Source organism: Osmerus eperlanus, chromosome 12, assembly GCF_963692335.1.
Source record: "Osmerus eperlanus chromosome 12, fOsmEpe2.1, whole genome shotgun sequence".
NCBI classification, from domain to species: Eukaryota; Metazoa; Chordata; class Actinopteri; order Osmeriformes; family Osmeridae; genus Osmerus; species Osmerus eperlanus.
In genome coordinates this window covers 12,371,536-12,395,869 of record NC_085029.1, presented here as the reverse complement: position 1 = coordinate 12,395,869, position 24,334 = coordinate 12,371,536, and the positions used below count along the sequence as shown (strand labels likewise).

The 24,334-nt window shown below is 39.6% G+C and overlaps 1 protein-coding gene across 1 annotated transcript in view; it reads right to left on the bottom strand.

The window, feature by feature from the left end:
- The window catches only part of arid5b (AT-rich interaction domain 5B), a 64,000-nt gene extending 44,672 nt beyond the window's left edge, over nt 1-19,328 (bottom strand). The window contains 3 exon segments of the mRNA XM_062474903.1: nt 12,413-12,653; nt 18,632-18,886; nt 19,260-19,328. Of these exon segments, the coding sequence (XP_062330887.1) occupies nt 12,413-12,653; nt 18,632-18,886; nt 19,260-19,280 (517 nt within the window). The 5' untranslated portion in view covers nt 19,281-19,328.
- Between the last annotated feature and the right edge of the window lie 5,006 nt (nt 19,329-24,334).

Here is a 24,334-nt window from a genome sequence, read left to right as displayed (position 1 = left end):
CCGTTTCAATCAAACTCTCTCACATAGACAAGTATTCTCTCTCATATAGACAAGTATTCTCTCTCACAAAGACAAGTATTCTCTCTCACATAGACAAGTATTCTCTCTCACATAGACAAGTATTCTCTCTTACAAAGACAAGTATTCTCTCTTACATAGACAAGTATTCTCTCTTACACATCCTGTTATTTTCGTACATATACTAACATTCTGTTTCACACATACTATTTGTCTCTTACATATATTGTCATACTTTAGTATGATGGTGCATATAAGAGGGTATTTTTGTGTGTGTAAGAGAGTATGCCAGTTTAAGTGCAAGAGTATAATGGTGTATATGTGAGAGTATAATAGTATATATGTGAGAGTGTAATGGTGTATATGTGAGACCAAGTAGTTTATGTGCAAGAGTATAATGGTATATATGTGAGAGTATAATGGTACATATGTGAGAGTATAATGGTATATATGTGAGAGTATAATGGTATATATGTGAGGTTATGGTGTTGTATGTGAGACCAAGTAGTTTATGTGCAAGAGTATAATGGTATATATGTGAGAGTATAATGGTGTATATGTGAGAGTATGATGGTATATATGTGAGGTCATGGCATGTATGTGAGACCAAGTATGAATTATGGCCTATACGGCCTCTCATAGTATTACAAACACAGTGGCATCAGATTATAATTGTAAACATGGTCATATAGCAGGATGTCTAACATTCTAAATATGTAGAACTACAGGGAATCTGAAATAATGCATTACTATACAATACTATAATATACTATACTATACAATACTATGCTGCAATGCTAAAGTATGGATTAGTATAGCACCGCATTTTACATAAATGTAATCTTCTCAGTGTGCAATGGTTGTAGCAAAAAGGAAACAGATGCTGTTATTCACACTGGACCATTTATTCAGTCACAAGGGGGAAAATATTTCAGTTTGATGCATTTCGTTCTTGATAAAACCAGGACAGATTGCATTTGATTGCGGTGACCAATGCATTTTTTTTTTTTACGGTAATCAAGTTATGTCAAAAGCAGGGCACATTTTCTCCGCTCCCTTGCATAATGATTTCTTGGTAAACTGAGACCAGTGAATAACACTGGGTTGATAATTAGCTCAGCCATCTAAATATTCACTTTGTGAACTGTAAACATCCCCGGAATACCACCGTTTAGCTTTATAACCTTCCCTCGGCTGTCCATTGATTTCTGCTTAACCATGATCAAGGACCGGTACACCTACACATGTCCCTAGTAAAACATTAACAAAAGAAATTGCTGAATTACATTCTATGTGCAAAGAGCAGTTTCATGTTTTACAGTTATTGATTTAATGATTGTGCTGTTGCCACTTGACTTAGATGCTATCTTCAAACAGATCCCCAGGTCCCTAAAAGTGTGACACTGCTACCATAACTACACAAAATGTGGATTGGTTTCCATTTAAAAAAAACAACCGTCGGAAAAATAATATTGTGCACAAAATGTAAAATGGATTCCAATCTGCAGCAACTGCCTGTCTCTGTTTCATTGAGGATATGTAAATCTTTTCATATTCAAATGAGGCTCTAATAGGAGCTATCTATCTACCACTGCTTCAGTTTCAGCAGCCAGAGGACTACTGTCGGTCTGGGGAGCCCAAGAATGTCCCTCTTCATTAAAACACAGACACACGCACACACATATAATCCATTCAAGACCACCACCAGTCCTGACGACTGCCTCCCTCACAGAACATTAAGGACACTTAGAAGCATATCATATTTTCACCAAACCAACAGGAAAAATCTTATTGAAACATGCTGCCTGGAAAAATACTGGCACAAGTTATGTCTTGAATCTTTGCTGCTCTAACCATTACACAAGAACTAAACCCTCAAATGACTGCTCAGTTAATGTGGAGTGATTGCATTAAGGATGCCAAGAGAAACATTTGAAGACATAAAGCTTCATATATCACCATTCATTGGGCCATAGACAATTAAGGGCGGGGCCCCTATTCTCCATTTCTCCTCACACCTCCCTAACATTGCTCTTTATTTGATTCCATTTTGTCAGGACCCAGATCGCCCCAGAGCCACATTTTCCAGAATATACCCCTGGTGTCAATGTAAAACACTTTGTGGGTGATTTATGATCACCTGGTGGTATTTTATTACTGTAGGCATTCTTCTCTACCTCCCTCCCACTATTTCACTCACTCTCTCTCTCTCTCTCTCTCTCTCTCTCTCTCTCTCTCTCTCTCTCTCTCTCTCTCTCTCTCTCTCTCTCTCTCTCTCTCTCTCTCTCTCCCTCTCTCTCTCTCTCTCTCTCTCTCTCTCACACCTTCCTTCCCTCCCTCCCTCCCTCCCTCTATAGTCCATCTCTGTGTCTCTACCTCTCTCTCTCCCTCTCTCCCTCTCTCCCTCTCTCCCTCCCTCCCTCCCTCCCTCTAAAGTCCTCCATCTCTGTGTATCTACCTCTCTCTCCCTTCCCATCTCTCTTTCCATCCCCCTCTTCTGCTCTTACTCCCTCCCAAGCCTGGCTCTACAGAGAGTAAGGTCCCTAGCAACAACACTAAGTTGCCAAAAAATAAATCTTTTCATTTCTCCGGCGGGCAGTGATCCAGGTTAAGTCCAATGTGTCATATATTGATTGTCCTCGATTGTAAAGTTAGCATTTAAAGTAATAGCTGCTTGTAACATGATTACACGTTTTGTTATTACAGGCAAATTTGTTCTTCTCTTTGGCCTGGGGACATTGATACTGGGAACTGAACACATTAGTACAAAACACAAAAAACATCTGATATTTAACTGAATAACAAATGAGCTCTACTAAAATTGGCTCGGATGATAAATATCTCTAAAGGAAAATCATAATTGTTTTGAGTGGATCAAAGAGAGTGGGGAACTGAGCCAAAAATGAGATTAGAATGAGTCGACTACAATCTGTCGAGGAGAGTTATCAGTATGGAACATGTCTGTTTGTTTGCCTTTCTTGCATCAGATGAAATACATTATAGAATCTCTGGTGCTCAAAGGTGACAGGCAAAGTCAGAGAGCAGATAAATCAATAAAGTGATCATCAAAAATTGGGTTGATCCTTTTTTTAATGAAGGCAAAATGATATTGATGATTCAGATGGAGACCTTTGCCGGCCAACTTTGACGCACATGAAGAAGGTAGCTGTATGGCCCGTCTCTACCCGGTCAAAGATGTTGCTCAAAAGTTAATAAATCAGCATAGAAAACGCGTTCCTAAATGAAAGATCTTATTCAACACATTCACTGCCTCCAATTCAGTTATGGGCCCCTTTGATTCGAACTACAGAACAAAACAGGGGACTTTGTACTCTAGAAAATGCATCTTTCATGAGACACAACAAGCCCATTTATGCCCGGGCATGAAACAGAAACAAAGGCTCATACGACGAGGATGTGTGTGCTATGGGAGCTGGATGTATTTTTGATCAGGTCTGCACAAAGAGATCTTCTACGAGCTCTGAATTGTTTATGACGGCATTACATTCAACATAATCACTCAAACCAACATAGAAGTTGATATTAAAAGGGAAATGTATCCCTGGGACATTATAAAGATCAGCCATAGAATCAACGCCAAGATTGAGCTAGAAAAGCATGCCCCATTAGAGGGATGTTGCATTCGGCACAATGTTTAAGCAAAATAGGACATATTGTACAAATCAGGCTGGCGCTACACAAGATACCGAGGATGATATTTTCCTCTGCTACATAGCATCAAGCATCTCTCTCTCTCCACAGAAAGTACTCAATGTCCTTGTCCTATTTCCTTTGATTTAATTGCATTTTTAAAAGCTTTGGTATCTTCGCTGCACGTTCATTATACACAGAGGACACAAACACACACGCACGAGTGCAGGCTCATACACACACACATACACACACATCTACACACCCATATATACACACATATCTACACACACATATACACAGACATATACACGCACACACACGCACACACACATACTGTAAAGGTAAGATCTGAATAAAGATCTGCTTAATATCCAACCCCTGTCCCTTGTGGGAGGGATGTATCAATTTTTCCTACTTTTTAATGAGCAATTTAAATATGTATTTACTTAGAACGCCGGTGTCAAACAAACAGCAGAAAGATAGATCACGTCCACATGCAACGCCAAAGCGATTAACTTCATCTTGTTTGGTTAAAATGGAAATCATATTCTAACAAGCGTACTCAAAACAATAGTTGCTCCCTTTTATAGTACACGAGTGGGTGAAATAATTACAATTTCCACAAGAACAGGAAGAGGCAGAGGGAGAATAATGGCGTTCACTCAATGAAACCAATTAAGCAGCATCTAAAATGTGACACAATAGAGGGATTAGATGCAAGCTTGGATAAGGACATGGTATGCTATCAATGCACTATTGTGCTTATTTCTTTACATGCTGTCCTTCTCTGTTCTTATGTTACAAGACAAGAGCTTTTCATGACTGTCCTAATAATAAATCATTCATAATTCCTATAGGGCCTGTCACAGCAGACATGCTGAGTAAAGAATCTCACTCCGCCTGCTTCGAAACAATGCCACTTCCCTATGTACCCTTTGAGAAATTAGAAACACAAACAAGAAAGGAGAAGAAATCCTGAAGTTACATATTTCCCTTTGTGTAGAATGATCAAAACCTTAGTCACGGAACACAATACAGAGAAAGAATCCTACATGTTTAAGCCCGTTCTTTCCTGAAAAGAAGTACAATCTCTCAGGATGTGCTTGGGGAAGCATGGAGGTAAATAGAACCTGTTATAAAAACAATAATAGTATTGTATAACATTATCCATAGTGGCTAGATGAGTTAATCTGTAAATAATGTCAGGATCTGAACTTGGTGTTTAACCTCTCCCCTCAGAACTGCTATTGATCATCTGCAATGCTAACTGGTCCCGTACCTGTTAGAGACTGACCCTCCACTCAGCAGTGGATGTCATTGTGACAACTGCTTTCACTGGACGCCATCTTATTAGTCAGATATACACAGGAAATAATCACTTTATTCATGACTCAAGTATATAATTAGTCCTATTTCTACCAAACGACTTGCAAACTAATGACTATTTTCAGCTCAACATCTTAATGAGCCCCGTAGTGACACACAGAATCATACACTGTAGTAAGTCAATTCAGTATTTTAAAATAGACGTCAATTTCTTGAATTTTGTTTTTACATTTGACATGCTGTGAGGGTCACTTTACTAAGGCATTTTATGATATTTGTATGCAATTTATATAGAGACATCTTGCTTCACATGTTACTGTAAAATATGCTAAATGCAATAGTGTGTCAAGATATTTTCCAAAGCACTGTGACAACAATGCCTAATGTGTTACCATTAACCAAATGTTGCCTACGCATATTTGGTTGTGAATGTAAACACAACCAAATGAAACATATCTGCATAAAACTAAATGACAACATGATAATCAGTCGATTTAGGTAGAGTGTTTTGTGACTAAAAACATTAAAACAACCAATTTCAGCAGAAAGCAATATACTACTACATGTTTCTAAGGTCTTTAGGAATGATCTCCAGTGATGAGATTCAAGTCAAACAGCAATGTTTCCCTATTCCTGGGTAGTCAACTGAATAGTGGACTGTACACTGTTGCTCTTCTGGATATCTGGATTAGGCAGCAGCAACTGAGATGAATTTGATTAGTGAATAATTAAAGACTCATGCACGCAATATATTCCTCCTGCACAAAAAGTTCTACCTACAAGACTAAATGAAATAGATTAAACTGTGGCACAGTGAGTGCCAATAAAAACCCAGAGCCAAAGGAAGGAATAATAATAAGACCTTGACTGTGTAAGTTGTTCCAAGATGTTTAATATTTTAAAAGGAAGCCTTTCAGTAGTGTTGCGACAGAGTTCCAGCTTGTGTGTGACATGATTGGCTGACGATAATAGCATATTAGTCAACTAGACTAGATGGGGCTTGGCACTGGCTCACCATGAAAAAGCCAGCATTGTGTTCCTGTTCTGAAAGCCCCAGTGAGAGCCCTCAGGTTAAAATTAACAATTCCACAATGGCTGCCTACTGGGTAAGGGAGAGTGGGGGGGTGACATACTTCTCAAAGAGACAGCAAACTGCATTAACATTCTTTTTTTTCTTTTTTTAAGGCATTTGTCTGAAAAACTTGTCAAATCTAATGAAGCCAAACAGATTAATGATATTTTTGGTTGGTGTGGGTAAGTAGCTAAGTAAGTAAGTACCGTAAGTACTATGTTTTATAGATATCAGGGCTTCTGGCTGTTTAGTGGGGCTATTTTATGTTACAGGAGAAGTCACATTAATAACCTGAGTGTTGTTTCAGTCTTGGTAATGGACAGACAATAAAACTATTCATTTCCTCCAAAGGTCAGGTTCTGGAGGCATGTGTATTGTTGGAGTGTCTAGCAGCAGCACTACTATTATCCCAGAGAGCATGCTGTGCAGGGGCCAGCACAGGGAACTAGGGAGCACGGAAACCCAATAAAGCTACAAAAACAAATATGTTTGGACTTGAAACCAATCACTGATTACACCATGCCTCATGCTTTTTCTTCTTTCTTATATTTTTCTTTCTTTCTTTCATTCTCTTTCTTTCTCTTTCTTTTTCTTTCTTTCTCTTTCTTTCTTTCTTTCCTTTTTTCCTTTAGCCCCACCCTCTCTTCATGCTCATGAAAACTGTTCCATCATTATTAGCAAACCAACTGCCTCTTTTTTTTTCTCTCCCTTTATTTTCCACTCCAGATCACAATACAATACACATCACAGATTTGTTTTAATGGCTGGCTGCAGTCCATAGTTTAGTCATGAGGGGAGTAACTAAAGTTATGGTCGGATCAGAGTGTTGTAATAGACAATAAGCCTTGTTAACGTCTCAAACAGCCCTGCCAATAATCAAAACATCAAATGACTATGAAACAGAGTGAGAGAACTAGAGAGAGAGAGAACGAGAGGAGCTGTAATAGAACACTACACCACTAAACACCAACACTGAGGCTGCTGACAAAAGCTGGAGAAGAAAAGTTTAGCCTAAATAAAACACTCATTTAATTACTGGGGAATGTTTGGGCCATTAAATTAGATTTTTTTTACTGAAGGGGGGTGGGGGGTGGGGCAGAGAAATATCATTCAGCTGCTTGTTTTCTCTTGACTGAGTGGGAGCAGCCAAGGATTTCTCTATATAGGCTAAAGAACTAGGCCTGCCTTGCCTGCAACTATATTAAGTGACACGTAAGTTTGAGCAAGCGAGTGTATAAGTGAGACCAAGAGGGCCCAGCACAAGTAAATAAATAATGATGTAGCTTGTATAGAAATACAGTATATAGTTGAAAAGCTATTTCACATATCAGTCTTTGTAACTAGTTCCTCAAATATAGGGCACAATTTCCTCTCCAAAAGCACCAACCGGCAACAACATTTGAATGTAGCAGAATAAATTACTGTTGGTTGTAAACTGCTCACTCACTCACTCCCTCACTGCTGCGGCAGTCAGCAAAATAATCTGGCATGCAATATTCAAGATGTGAGAGAAGGGGAATGGCACAGTAAATCCTTCTTAGTATAAATCCTTTAACTTGCCATCTATCTATCTGTTTATCTGTCCATCATGAACTGCATCTAAGTATATGCAGTATATCTATCTATAGTAATGTGTTTTAGTTTACGCTTTCATCCAAAGCAATGTATGAAGGGAGATTTAAATCTATCTATCCACGTTTTTTGGTAAAACCATAACTTTGAACTCATTTTAAATAAGCATACACCTGTCAAACAAAACCCTATCCATCAGATGAAAGATGAAGCATAATAGAGAAAATGCCTTCACTCTTTTTAACTTGGTGTAAAACATGGCCATATAATATGGAATATACAGTAGAAAGTGTCTGTTGTGAGAAGCCATAGGGCTCTTCTTCACACAGGTTCTGGTGTACAGTAGCTTGCTATCCTGTAATTGTACGGTCCCTTGTACATCACCCACACAGTGGAAAACAAGCCAGCAGTGGTTATATCATCTTCTCCCTCCAGGTGCCCATTTAAAGGAGCATAAAGGAGAGTTTTACTGGTATCTTAAGGACAGGATTGAGCTTTTTCTCACACTTTGTTTAAGCAAGCACTCAGTAAGCTTATAACAAGCCCATCCAGAGGAGTAGCAGTAACAGCAGAGAGCTTTTGAGTGAAACAGCTCTACATAACTAAAACTATACGCATGAACCCCCACATGCACACGCACGCACGAACACCCACGTACTCAGACTCATTCTATACACTGGATTGGGTGTGGTTTTTACAGCCCAGTTACAGGACCATAAAAAAGCTTTTGTTAAAGGAAATCCATACAATATCATCCTACTATCACTGCCAAATCAACACGGTTCATGTTTCAACTCATCCATCAGATTGTTAAGAGTGTCCAGGAGCTTATGTACAGTGCAACGAGTCGTCTCAGCGGAGCCGCTTCTACTCGTTAGACTTGACCTGACCTTAAACACGTACTTGTTACATGGATGATGAGCTGCATGGATTACAGGCTGCATAGAGCTCTGTTTCCAACACCTGCCGGAGTAATGAGAGGAAAAAAATCTTTGGTGACAAAATTCAAACATTCTGACTTTATCTAACAAGGAAGATGTGAAAAGTCATTACAATTTAGACATATATAAGAATGGTCCAGCTCTCCTCCAAGTTGTTGCTGTGTACGACTGTAATTGCTTTCCAAATTGCCAACCTGTCATATGATATCATTTTCAAATGGCACTCCTCAAGTACCCAGTGGAGAGGATGAGGGAACAACCTACCAATCACTTCACACAAACGCCATTCAGGAATTACATTTATTGGATTGAATCAGCTTTAACATTCATTTCACGATTCACGATTCATTTCGCTGAAACCCTGAATTCACTGACGCCAGTTTATTCCATTATAATTCAATAAACTGGCGTCAATATATATATATATATACTCTTGCAGCCAAAAGGACACAAGTGTCTACGCGAAGCCCAAGAGGGAAGCCCTGTGATCTTAAGATGACATCAGGTCATCCCAGCAGTGTTAGCTTATCACCAGAGAGCTCCCCAGTGAGACATACTTTTACTGTATATTAGCAATAGTAGTACCCAGTAGTTCTAAACCACCTTCAACACATCTTTTTATCTGTGGATATTCAGGTGACAACCACAAATGGTTGTACAAGTTACCATTTCTGTATGCACATTAGTTACAACAGCAGTCCAGAGGTGAGCAGCTCATATCCATGGAGGTATGCTAATATCTCTACCAGCGATCCCTCTGCTTAGTGACCCACTGCTAATACCCCAGAATCCTCTGAGCTGTCCTCCTGTCCAACTCCCCTGAGATACGGCTTAAAATACAACCCCCTCTCCCTGCAACCTCCCTCCCTCCCTCCCTCCCTTGCTCCTCCCCCCTCCTCTCTTCACTGCTCAAACTGCTGGGCTAGGTAGGGCTCTTAAAACCTAATTATGTTCCAGGGGCCACCTGACAGAAGATGAGAGACTACAAGAAGATTAGCAGAGATCTATTGTCAGTTTCTCTTGTCGTAGGAAAATGGTTTTACAAAACCTGATAAAGAGCGTCAACAATGCCTAAGCAAATGACCTATTCAGATAATCCTAATTGACAGAATATATTTTCATTCTTATGACAGTCTTTTCTAACAAGTAAACATTGCACTTTGTCTCTTGGCAGTAATCCATGTGTTTGGTTGGTGTGCTGAGAATTCCTTCCTTTCCTTTATTATAAAACACACACAGCCATTTTCCCCAGGTGAACAATTGCTGTTTCTTTCGGCTGTTTCAATTACCAGAGTCTTCCTCTCTGCATCAGCGTTATGGTTCTGATCTTGTGTTCGCAAATCAAAGCAATTTCCATATCAAATTCAGACAGTGCCATTTTTATTTGGCCAGAGAACATGGTGATTGGTTGAGTCAGAGTCACAGCGGGTGGAGAAGAGCCATTACTTTACCTCCTGATTCAGTTTAGAGACCTACAAATCACCATTTATATTAAATATCAAATGTATTGAAACTGAAAACAAATGCCAGTTATATGAGTTTCTAGGCATACATATACTCTTCTTCAGAAGTTCAAGCCAGCTTTATCCACAGAACAAAGTTGACCGCTCTTAATTTATGTGCCTGTGTCAATTAATGGCCCATTTCCGTAATGCTGTGTTTTAAAGGTCTTCTCTAGGACACTTAAAGACTTTGGCTTAATGAATGCTCCCTCTCTTTCTCTGGACAACAAAGAGAGACCATTTAAACGAGACAGAGAGAGAAAGAGAGAGAGAGAGAGAGAGAGAGAGAGAGAGAGAGAGAGAGAGAGAGAGAGAGAGAGAGAGAGAGAGAGAGAGAGAGAGAGAGAGAAGACAGGGAGAGAGAAGAAAAACAGAAAAAGGGAGGATGGCCTCTGGTCTTTTGCCAGGAGATTCTGCTTACCAGGGTATCTGGAGGCACTTTGAGTAACTGCCGTACACATTTTCAGTGCACAAACAAGCTAATACAGTAATTAAAAAGCAAGCTATTAACATTACAAAAATACCTACAGACACACAATACACAAAAATAATATGGTTACAAGGTTAAGCCGCTACACATAAATCAGACTCCCTTTTTTCCGCCACAAGCCTGCTGGCTTATTGATTCCCATCGCTGGCTGTAGCCTCATGTAAGCTTTCAGTGACAAAGCATCCATTATTGATCCGCCTATCTAATCTCTACATAGGAATCTAATACATCAGGCCATTGAAGCATTCAAGGGCAATTTAACATTCGCCTATGTGAGACTCAGACAAAGCCTTATGCAAATTCCCAGAACTGTGGGAGTCAGGAGATCCATCGCGGCATAATTAGAGACACCACAAAAGGAATTTAATATACAGCTATAAAGCCCTGGCATGGCCTTTATGCTTGCCTCACCAGCGGGTGAAAATAATACTTTCTCAAGTAGTCATATTTCAACATACAGTGGAAGAAATGCTCATAGAAAGAGACAGGCTATGGTTGCCAGGTCAAACTTCAGCACTGACCGTAAAGAAAACTATAAGTAAGCACCATTTTGTGGCCTGACCCCAAGTTAAAATGGGCTTGATTTGAAAGGAGATAGTTTACTGACTATAACATCACCATGTAAGGCCATACCCCTTGCTTCTGAGCAGGTATTTGCTTCTTCACAGGAATGCAGCCAAAAATGACATGTTTACAAGGTCATAAAGCCGCTCTCTGCAGCTCCCCTACTCGGCTGTGATAACTGAGGCATGTTACACATGTATAAATGCATGTTGTGTCGGTATAAACAGCACACTACACCCCTGTAAAGCCAAAGGGAACCCTCACTTTTCTTCTCTGTCTGTCTGTCATTCCCAGCCCTGTCTGTCTGGTTATCTGAGACAGCCCAACGGTTAAAAGAAAATGCTTCACTTTGTTTTTGTATGCGGTGAAGTTGTCACAATACGACGGTGGGTCACAACAACTGATGGGTCAGAATGACCCGAAGATAACACAAGGGTTAAGATACAGTATTAGGGGACCAGTAAGGCCTATATAAAAGCATCCAAAAACAGCCCTGTCTGTCTGGTTATCTGTCTTTTTGCAAGCCTTCCTGTACCAGAGTTTATTAAAGGGTGTAGTGCAATGTAGTCTAATCTAGTCAATGACATTCATATAGACAAAGTCTGTACCTGGACAAAATAAAAGATGAATAGAAGGATGTCAGATGTGCAGTTTAGGGAAAGTCATGTGGAATAGGTTCAGAAGAGTCACTTTCAGAGCTTGTGCTTCTCCATTATCCACACTGTTATTCCAAGGTGACAGTTTTCCTCACACATTTACGTTTATGTTCTAGTCTATGATATTAACTTGCGCCTGGCCCTGTGACAAAGGCTTGTTTTATTATTGATCCACTTTCTGATGTTCTCTCCCCTTCTCTTCACAAACATTACATTTGGTAGAAGATTACAAATAGCCAGAACATGAATGTTGTGAAGCCACAGGGGGAGAAACACTAGTTAATCAGAGCTCATAGTCAAACATGCTCAGAGCTACCCAACTGAGCTGCGGACAAATGAACAGAGAAAATGGAGGGCAAACATTTGTGTGAGATTAAATAATCTATGTGATTGATTGCAGATGTTAAGAAAACTTGTTTCTCAAGGGTGGCTAAAAGGGGCTGTGCTCTCAGTGTATACATTGTCTACTTCATCTTCTGACTGCATGATGAGGAACAGCAGAGATAAAAAGAACAGAGTGAAATAGAACAGTAGACACCTTAACCAGTCTGTATGTGACCTGTATGTGAAATAAAGAAAGAAAAAAACAGAGAAACTCAAACAGCCCACATATTTACCAAGTTCAGCCTTCTCCTTTACAACATCTTTGAAGTTGAGGCCACTGTTGAGTGTCGACTCTCGGTACCGAAGCAGATGGGGTTCTCTCTGACCATTCTTGCCCTGCTCCCAGAGTACTGTACTGGGCTTGAGGGGCACGGCCTTCAGTCCTTTGGTCCATCCTGACGAGTCCCACTCCGTCCATTTCACCAGGTCCTCCAACCGCACAATCACCTTCTCGGACACTGCGATGATCTCATCCTAAAAAGCAGAGATGGATCAAGTTTTAGACACAGAGTTTACAAAGAGACTAAGAGGACTTGGTCTTGGAGTCTGAGTGTAATATTTGGTTTATAAATCTCAGGCACCTCATCTAAAGGACATGGGTCCAAGCCACACATGCTTTAAAGGGTTTGAGGAAGATTCATTAAGTCTTTATGTTTTAAGTTATATAACTCTAAGTTATAATCCGTTTCAAGTAGAACTCAATTTCCTAGTAAACACAATATCTAACATAACTGAGCCCCAAGACCAGAGCTTACTCCACAGTTCTGAACAATACCACAGAAACGTTATTAGGTCCTCGATGTTAATGCAAATCATTTCACATAAATCATGGCGCTAAAATCAATACAGCCGCTCTCTAAAGATGCACTTGTTTCTTCTGAGTCTGCAGCTTGTAAGACCTGACCGAATTACTAAATATTCCTTCATTTTTAATGGCACAATCTCAATATTGAGTGATCCTGCTACATTATGCATCCCCTCTCCCTGAATGGATGCACCACTAGCAATGCTGCTGCCCCAGATAAGTGCAACTGCCAAATAAACACATCATTCATTAAAAAAGGCAATAAAGCGGTGCTTGTAACCTGGCGGAGGATAACACAGAGGTCTGGGGTCGAGGCTGGAATCTGGAGAGCAGATGTGTCTGTATTTCACGGAAGCCTTTATCAAGTATTTTGACTGACTCCAATTCCCTCCCTTCTTTACTCTTCTCTCATTTGCTTTTTTTGCTTTGTCCTTTTTTTCTTTCCATTTATTTTGTCAATTTCTTTCTCCCTTCTTTATCTCTCCCTCTACCTTCCTTGCACCCCCCTCCTTCATTATGCCGTAGCTACACCCAATGGATGCATTAACTGCTTTCTTTGCATTTTCCTCCGCATTTTCCCCAGCGTGACCCAATAAAAGCAAACATAGATCACAGAAAATTGCAACTCCATACGGAGTGGAATACACATTCTATTTTCCCTGCTCCAGCAGGCTAGGCTATGCCTTTCCCTCTGTAGGCAGAGAGCTTTTGCTGATCATACCTTTTATAATGAACTTCCTTTTATGTGCAAAGAATGAAAAATGGCTCTTATTTCAACTCTCTCTCACAATATTCACTGGAGGATAGTCATCCTACATATCTTCCATTACTATACAGTCTTTCTACAGTATGGTATCGGTATGCAATAAACTCCATCTGGTTAGTCGCAATGAAACATTTTGCAATATCCTACAGAATTCACAGAATCATCATATGGTATTTTTGACCAATGATCAAATCCCTTTGGGACCCTGCAAGCTGTCCATCATTATATTCCTGGTTCAATCACCAGTGTGCACACTAATTATCAAAGCAGGGCTATGGTCATTCCTTTTCAAATCAATAAAATATGGACATTAATTTAGGTGAAAATACTGTATATCCCCAAAACACTTCAGATGCGAAAAAACTTTTGGTGTAACGTAATTAGATTTCAAAATGTCAGTTGTGTATTGAAACAGAAACCTCAGTGTTGTTATGGCGTGTGAGCTGTCCTGCACCTGGAAAGTGAAGCAGGTCATTTCTAACTGTGACACAGCAACCTTTACACTGACATCACATGCTTTACTCAGACGCTTTGATCTGACACCACTCTGCTGAAATACTTAACATAAGATTGTTTTTTTCCAAGACGAATGTTACTGAAAGTATAAAACCAAGTTCCTCCTACTATGTTGACCTTTAGTAGTTTAGTGAGAACATAAAAAAAACAACCACACACAATTCCAATCCCTCCCTCTAAATTCAAGAGTTTGCTGACTGCCTAGTTCCAAAACAATCGTCTCCTTGTAATTATACTATAAGGAAGGGTTGGGGGGAGGGGGGGAAGAGAGGAGAGGGAGGGGGGCTGGGGGGGTGCCGGGAGCTGTGCGGCAAGCACCGTAATACAGAGAGCCCCTCAAACCGCGTCACGCTGAGAATGTTTCACTCCGCTAACTCCTAGGGTCAACTCAAGAATTCCTCAGGTCACAGCAGATTTGTACACCTGCTTGCACGCATATTGAATTATTGACCTGCTAACATGAAAAATGTGCCCATAGCAAATATGAAAGTTGTTGTTTTTTTTTGTTTGGTTCAGTTTAAAAAAGAAAAGTTTACAATTTCTTTCCTCATTCTGGCAATAATTGATCGTGCTAAGAGCTAGGAGGAGAGTTAATTGTTTGGTGGTGTCATAGAGCTGTGCAGCCACTGAGCTAAGCCCGTTATATTGGCACACGGAAAAAACCAAACACTAGAGGATTAAGTTATTATGTGTTTCTATCCATGACAAAAAGCAAAGTTGACTTTCATAAGATGTTTGAATACTTAACATGCTGTAATTAAGTGTCATGTTGTGTATTATGTTAACATAGACATATACACTTACCCTTATTTAAAGAGCTTTTTATAACTCTTGGCTTCCCTACCCTGTCCTTTATCATCTGCTGTTTCATTCTCTCCTACCACCATGACCAAGATAAACATGTAGAGGCTTATTCTATATTGCACTTTCACGCTAAATTCATTAACGTGCTCTGGCATGACCTAAAAATGTCACACCAAGGAATATAACCTTTGAAAACAAAAAAGATATAAAGCTGATGATCTAATTTGAACTGTAAATATGTGCCACAGGCATGCAAACACAAACATGGACGCCTGCCAGGCAACAGAGTATGTCTGGATATGAGCCACCGGGCTCCAAAGCTCCCCTCCCAAAATCACAAGCCTGACTGTTGAGTAATCCACACAACAATTGAACAACATCTGAAGGGAAAATAATTAGATACAGAACTACTATCAATATGTACTTTCTCCTTAAACCACAGAACTGAAGGTTCCTTAATTTGTATTTATACCAGCTCAGATCAATCTGGGATGATTATTGCTGTTGCTAAATGTCTTGCTCAGAAATACCCACAGTATGCAAATGACTAAAGCAGAGTGCAGTGTGGTTTGTAGAATGTCATCAGGCCTCTATTTATGAAAGACAAAGGTGTTTTAGTTGAGCTGTTATGACACATCAGCTTTATTCAGAGGGATTGCCGTAACAGCCTTAGCCCTGGGTGCAGTCATGCACGGGGAGCCTGATACTCAGAGCTACAAAGCTGTCCAACAAATGGCTCCAATTAACACGAAAAACCCAAGGATGTAAGTGGCTCAGTTTAATAACCAAGACACTTGAGTTTCCACTGATAACATCACCCAGTAAAATACTCTCTGTCTTAAATCTGACAAATTACTTATAAACATGTAACAAAAGGACAAATATCCCATCTGATGTGCAGCCACAGGCAGCAACTACAGTGAATATGAAGTGTTAGACTTCAGAGGGAGAGTATACGTGAAGCTCAATCCCTCATGAAATCCCCTGCCAGGGATACACTCTCGGAGAAGAACAGAGGCAAGATCATCAAGTCAAGCTGAACAAAGTAAAAACAGCACATGTCTGAGTGGGGAGTGTAACATTGCTTTCACTAGGCTCAGCCAGACCAGAAGTGTTAGATTCTACGAGAGAGAGAAAGAGAGAGAGAAAGAGCGAGAGAGAGAGAGAGAGAGAGAGAGAGAGAGAGAGAGAGAGAGAGAGAGAGAGAGAGAGAGAGAGAGAGAGAGAGAAACTGCTAGCACCCATGCGGTCCTTGTCTTTGCAACTCAGCTAATAAATGACCAAGTCAGGCCACAGGGGGAATTACATCACCTGGGTATAGAAACACAAAGGCAACTGGAATCAGGGCATGCCCTATTCCAACCACAGCTATTTATTGTCACTGACTATTACTGTCTGTTGTGGCCCACAGAGTCCCTCTTGGGACAAACCTCTACGAGATCATGTTTTTATCTCAAGGTCTTTACTGTAAACAGCTTTCCAGATGGGCTACTGCGGAATAAAAAAAACTTCAATCATCCTAAGTATCTCGCGGGAACGGACAGAGTGAATAAAACCCCCTTGGTGGCAGATACATAACACACATTACAATGAAGACAGCGCCACTAACTCCACATGGTGAATACTTAACTTGAGCCTCCTCAAAACCTAATCATCCTTCATCTTTTATCTACAGGCTTTTTGGTGCTTCTGTACAAATGCAAATGTAATTCAATTGGACAATTTGCTGAGTGCATCATCTTCTGCAGCGCCAGTGACATTGGCTCGGTTCATATTACCGCAGGTGGCTCAGGTTGACACTCAATCACATTGTTATTCGGATTCACCATATGGCTCACATTTTCCAACAGCGTTTAAAACATTCAAGGACTAATAGCTGACGCACACGCAGTGCAAGTCAACAAATCCTCGTGTTACAGAAAGGAGGGTGATCAATAAAAAGACACCATGAACTCACAGCACATTACAGACCTGTACACACCATGTCTGAATTATGCTAAAAATACGTCTTGCTGAGACATTGTCCTTGAGCAAGAAATCTTATCCTGCTATTCCCCTGGCCGCGTTTGGAACACTAATCATATGGGGCTGCTCAATAAATTTGAAACGCAAATAACTCCCATCGCTCCTGGGAGGGGGAGGGGCAGAGGGGGCTGAGGCAAGCAGATGACAAGTTTAGGAAGAGGACAGGGTCTGATCAACTGAGTCAACACGAAGGTTAAGTCTAATGTTTTTCAACCATTCCACCTCGTTACTTTGTGTAAACAGCGAAAAGCCCAAGGTCGATCCAACCAAGCAGCTGTATTCCTTTTTAATATTCACAATCACTGCGCGGAGTAACCTTGACATTTTCTTTAAGGGAACACATAAAAACCTGTTGCTTATTATGAGATGGAAATGTGATACTCCGCTCCTTAGAGGGGAAAGTACAATAAAAGTTCAACCAAGTAGACGTTGTATTCTTTGTAATCTGACTTAGCTCATTATTCCAGCATAAAAAAATGAAACAGATCTAATATAACTCGGTTATATCGGGAGCAGCTGTTTCTGTAAACTAGCCATATTTTCCCTCTGCGTTGCAATTATTGCAGCAATTGCGCCATTAATCCATAAACAAACAGTCCTGCTTGGCAGGTGAAGGGTTACGTTTTCATGAGCAACATACATATTTCCCTTTCCAACAAATTGCATTGATAGCAAAGACTATCGGTGGTACGGCATGAAGCCGCAGCACTTTGACATAATAACCTTCATAAATGTCACTCGTTCCCTTTAAGGCATCGCAGCTGCCTGCTTTATCAGCTTGCCATTATTAATCAATTCCCACTGACCGAGAGCGTTTGAGCGCGTATGGGGAAAATGTCCGCTTACAATACAATGCGTTTTACTGAGAAAACGGAACGCATTCATGTCTTTTTGATCGCGTTGCTCAATATTTGAAGCTGACGATTAAACTTGACAGATCACATTCTTGATCTTGTTGCTCGATCGTTCACGCTCTAACGTCTTAATTTAGCTTTTCAAAACGCCCATGACAATAAGGATTTCTAATTTGTCATTGTATCACACCCCATTAATCATCCCAGCCATACACAACACTGACAAAATAAAAGGCGTTTGATTTATAGCACCGTGCGTAATTTCCGCACTATTTTTTTTTTTAACCAAACGGACATAAAACGTAAAAAGCAATGAACTTTATGCTATCTTATACAAAACGGTTTCAGAAAGATAACGCACATCTGTTATCTAAACAAGCATTGACATTGCAGACAAAAAGGACAACTCAAGCGTTAAGACAGGGGGGTTTGTGTTTAGAGAACACAGCTTGTCCACATTTAATGCATGTCGATGTGCATTATAGGAAATGTGTTGCGAGTTATCAGTCTTTGTGCCACATCAAACAGAAAGCGGAATAGACTTATTGTCACGCATAGCTTGCTGTAGGCTACAGGTCATATCTTAACGACACCTCGGTGTTAAATTGTTTTAAATGTTATTCAGAGAAGGGACGTCGCCATACAATTACAGTGAAGCATGCTAGTAGGAAAATGTTATTACCTCTCCGTGGTTGACAGTTCTCCCCTGGGGGGTATCTTCAGGGAGAAAATAAAGTTTGGAGCTGGATAAAAGTTGTTTGGTTGTCCTTTCTTCCCACAGCAGCTGGAGTTCTGCTACACAAATGGAATCCCCTGGCTTACATCTCACGAAGAAAAAGTCGCCAAGGGACAATATTCTTGGTTTGCTATGAAGGTGAAACCTAAAAGCCTTGTAGAAAATGTAAGGTCCGTGTGAACCGCAAGGCGAGCCGACCCACTGCGGAAAGAGCAATATGGGTTTTTTTTTTCATACATTGCCAAAGCGTATAAAATAAGTATATAGCTACAAATTGCATCATATACAATATAATTGGAACAAGATAACTATATTACGATGTAAATATGATATAGCCATACGTCTTTGCAAAAGCAAATTCACTGATCTAATCTTATGATAGGCTAATGATATACTGTATAGCCTATATATATATAAAGAGATAAATACAGCATACGTATTTATGAAGTTATGAGCAAAAGTTTCCTGATATAACATTAATTTCCCATAAGCTGTGGCAGAAATACATCCGTAACTTTGTTCATAAGCAAGAAATAAAAGCCTATAAAAACACAAGCAGACTAGATGATAATACCATGAGTGAGTTGGGCTCCATCGCGAGGTTCTGAATTGATTAAACTCTACATTCTCTCCAAACTTGTTGGCTTGAATGGATTGCAAACGGTCCTGGCAGTCTGCAATATTTGCGCACGGTGGATTCCGCCCTGCGTCAATATGAAGTCCAAATAGTTCCAATCTGGCAGCCCAAAAATGTGTAAAAAAGTAATCTAATATTTTTTCAGACGTTCATGTTTCCAATAGAACAATTTGTTTCGTTTTTGCGCGAAACTATTGTCATATTAAATTCATAAACATGATGAGTGTATGAGTCTACTGCAACCGCATTACATAATTCGTATCCATTTAAAAAATCTAAACAGTAAATACATTTCTTTTGCTCCAGCCATCAAAGTAGTGTATCCGTTTTGTCAATGCCAGGATTCATTAATAATTTATTCAACCGTGTTTAAGTTAATGACACAGTAATACGCGTAATTGCCTTGCTATGTCCCTACCAGGACCTGCTGCAAGGACGTTTGTATGTGGTAATAGAAAGAACATTTCCTGTAGACCTGGGGATAGAATCAGGAGCGCGCGTCTTCCTATTTCTAGAATGCATGCACTGTATCCACTTTCGTCCAAAATGCCACTTGTGCTATCTCTCCAGGGTGTGCATGGTGGGGTAATGGAATAGACAGGCAGCAGGCGGGGAAATAATAGCTTAAAACACATCGTTTAAGTGTGGAACTGAAGCAGATAGTTCTTCCTCGGCGGTTTAGTGTATGTTTTAGGGTTTGGGCCAGCTTTTAGTTTAGACTACATATCCCGCCTTGGTTTTTGAAAATGTTTATGATAGGTGATAGGCACGCGGATGCGTTTAGAATGCAGAATGCGCGCGTTTGGTGTCGTGTTTCTTTTTTCATAAAGACCTTCTGTTGACGCTATTTTCATTCGATATTTGGTCTTTTAAGATTTTTGGTTAGGATTTAGTTTACGCTGCCGCGCAAAAGGAAACAATTCATATGTTTGCGCGGAATATGCTAGTGTGTACAACACATTTAATAATAGTGTACTTAAAATGCTGGCCATTGTTTCGTCGTTGCGGGTCCTCTGAGTAATATATTATTTAGCTTAGGAGGGGCATTGGCAGCAACTGCAGCGGGATTTAATAACGCAAAGCAGAGAATTGCTGGGGTCGTTTCTGTACAATGAGTCCTACATGATTCAAAGCCGTAACGTCAGCTATTTTTGTTCCTTATGCAATGCTTTCTGTCACGAGGAGGAACCGGGCAGAATGATCGCGATAATTTATAGTTTAATCTTGATAGTCATTTCCCACTGACTCGCCTTTTAATCATTGATGGTTATCATTCATTGTAGGCTAAGTTAATGTGGATTTTTTAATAATGATTTTAATCATTTTCTTATTAAATAATTAACAACCAGCTACAATTGAATAAAACTGCTTCGATGCATAGCTGCATGGACATGTTCCATTTTGACTAATTGCACCATTTAGCCTCTGACTCTTAATCAATCATCCATTATTTTCTCAACTACATAATCAAAAGCTAATTGCAAATGACTTATGACAAAGATATGTTTATTCATCCTATTGACAAAATCCCCAAAAGATTCTGAATAAAAACACATGATCTGCATCATGAAAGTAAGATTTGTGTGCAGCAATCAGTTTGTTATTTTAGATCAGAATATATAAAACTAAACTTTTAGTATAGCAGTATATCCTTCAATCTTGTGTCACCAAAGACAATAATGAATAGGAGTTGATAACAAAAGCATAGTCAAGTCACCCAAGTGCCCTGAATCTTTGACTACATTGTGGCTGTGTCAGTGACATGAGGCAGGGGAGGGAACAGCTTGGCCTAGCAGGGAAGAGGTGCAGCAGGCTTCCACAGATCAAATATCTCAGAGTGCTAAAACCAAGTGTTCTCCCTACAGTTCACACCTCTAGAACTGGCATGCCCTATGCCCACAGACCATTATATGTCCATGCAATCGAACAATGGCCATGTTCAATACATTAAGCCATCACAACAAAGTATAATCGTTCATAATAAAAGTGTTCCATTAAATGTGTTCCTAGTTCAGTGCTAGGTTTAATAATCGGCGTGACAATTAAACTTGTCCATGGTGTGTAAGTAAATTGCTTGGATATAAGATATTAGTGTAAGAGGTTACTAGACCGGAGGGAAAACAGATTGGCCTATTCCATATGTAGCTGTTGCTCTCACAGTGCTTCTCTGAATGCAGTAAGTAGAATAAGTACTAATAAATCAGGATAGTTATACTGCAGAGGATAATTTGCCTTACAGATGGGCTGTTTCAGTGTGTGCTGCGTAGCATGGATTTGTGGTTGCTGGTGACAATATGAGTACAGCAGATTGATAACCTAATCTTTCTCCTCTCTGAGCTGCAGGAAATATCCTCAGTTTTAGAGCTTGTGGAAAAATAGATCTGCAACCCTCATCTCTGTACTCCCCCCCTCCCTGCCTCCCTCTTTCTTTGTTTATCTGTCTATTTTTCTCTCTCTTTTTAATATCTTAGACATGTTCACCAGATGCAGAACAGCTCAGATCTTCTCCATGCAAATGGAGAAGAACATTTATATTGATTTAAGAGATAGATGAACATCTTTCAAACACGAAACATTCTCACGAGTCCAAACAAACACTAGTTATAAATCACACAATAATCAATAGACAAAAATAAATATTAGATTGATCACAAAGTCAGAAATTCTTCAGCTGATACTTTATCTTCCCGTTTATTAAGTCTGGTAAATGTCAGAGAGATTTTTTCTGTAATCTCTCCGTCTCCTCTGATGCATCAGTGGAAAATGGATAGCTGTACAAGTCTTAGGCACTTATCAATCACTCCGATAAGCACCATCTGGTCCTGGTAGTATGGATGGTACAGAGCTACACAACAGCCTCAGTGATACATGAAGATCAGTTCAACCTGTGGGGACCAACTCAGAAACACCCTCTGCTGACCCTGAGGGTTCTATCCAGCTCACATCAATCTCCTTTATTGCAAATAGTTTTAAGTTTCACGACAGCGAATAGGATCACAGGACAACACTAACCTTTTGTGTTTCCCTGTCAGGTAATTTACTTACCGTGAATTCTGCCTGACGACAAGACGTATATTTGGTTTGTCTCTCATAGCTGCTCGTTACACACCTGGTGTTTGATGCTAGATGACTCAAAATACTATTACAACACTTATTTCATGACTTTCAAGATTAGGTAAACCTGCATTTAAATTTTCTGCATTCTATACTTCGACTAATGTATTCCTGTTTAATATTGCTACTGTAATAAAATCACATTGTTGAATATTCTTTTTTATGCATTTGGGTCATCAACTGAAATTGTATTCTTTATTCATCTTAGTCACATGTGAATATTGTTGAACACATATTCATTAGGCCATATCATGAACAGACACAGTTACCATCCACTCTTACAGAAAAATTATGTTTTTAAATGAATACTATACTAAGATATTGTCAAGGCTACAACGCTGAATGGTGTTCATATGAAGGCTTTTACTAATGAAATTCAGTAATTCACGGGAGCACACCCTTAAGGATTGAATGATTAAAGAATCACTGTTCAGATTCTTATACAACCCACGTTTTGGTTGTCATGGAATCAAAAGAATGGAGTGTGGTGTTTCATTCTAATACAACAATCCTAACATAGCATATGAACATTAGCATATTCAACTAGAAACAAGCAATGAAGCTAAGGGGGAGCTGAGGGCAACTACCAGCTCTGTAAGAGTGTACTGAACCAGGTGGTTTAGATTTCAGTTTCCAATATATCACACAAACCTATCATGTTCCCCTCTGGCCATCCGCTCTAAAGCCTCGTTACACCCACACTGCTGCAAGGGCAACAAACAAAACATTTTATTGGATGGCTTGAGAGAACAGTCAATGTTAAAACTTCTGACACAATCAAACGGGTGGTAATGCATTGCACAATATATATGATAAAGGTATGTCATAAGTGGGGAGATTATACTATACTCTCAGAGCTCTGCTCTGAAATATAACACTAAAGAATGTTATGGTTGACACAATATTATGAATGCTGATAGATGAGTCAAGGACAAATTATTTATGTAGACTTGCCAAGATGGACCTTTTAGAGAAATGTTCTCCCATGGAACAAGACTGAGAGTTTATCTACATGACTAAATATATTACACATTTCTAACAATCGTGTATTTGATTTATGAGATGTGCTTAATCCATGGCATTAAAATCTACACAACAGAACACATCAATTGAATAGACTAAGATCGTAAGAGTCATGTACACACAGTCTTGCGTGTGTGTCATTAAGATGTTTGTAATGTTGCACTCATAGACATGGTATTGCACATTGAACTGCCTGTAAATGGATACAAAGGCATTTACCTCTAACCTTGAAATACTCTGGCCTAGAAAGACAAACATCATGATTCAACAACATTGCATGATTCATGAGCCAGTACAACAGGAAACCATAATCTAAGATTAGAACAGTTTCTGTAAATTACTTCATTATTATCTCATAGCTGGAATGATAATGATGATCTTGTAGTATTATTGTATACTAACTGGTTTATTAAGTCAGTTCTCATTCTCTTCCAACTCGTTCTGCTGCAGAGAGCTGGTGGTATGTCAATAAAAATTGACCTTTGCAACAGTTTTCTTTCAGTTTTACACCACTCTCCTCACGGCTGCCTCCACAACACCATTATGCCAGCAAATCACTTCTAGATAAGATTAGTCTTAAAACATTTAACTGTTAAGAAATGACTCAAACAAATGGAGGACGGAGGCAGGCAGGCAGGGAGGAAGACACAGTGAGCTTGATCTACGGCAGCTTGTAGAGAGGAGAGATTAATGATTTAAACATTCAGCCCTACAGAGTCAATGAATTTCATTATGTAAGCAACATTAATGACGCCTAACAGGACTTGAAATGAATATAAACTACAGCGAATGGTAATGAGCTGAACCCAAGGCTGTATTTTTATTGGATTTGTTGAGACATGCAGGAAACATATTGTCAGAGTTAAAAGTGTCTC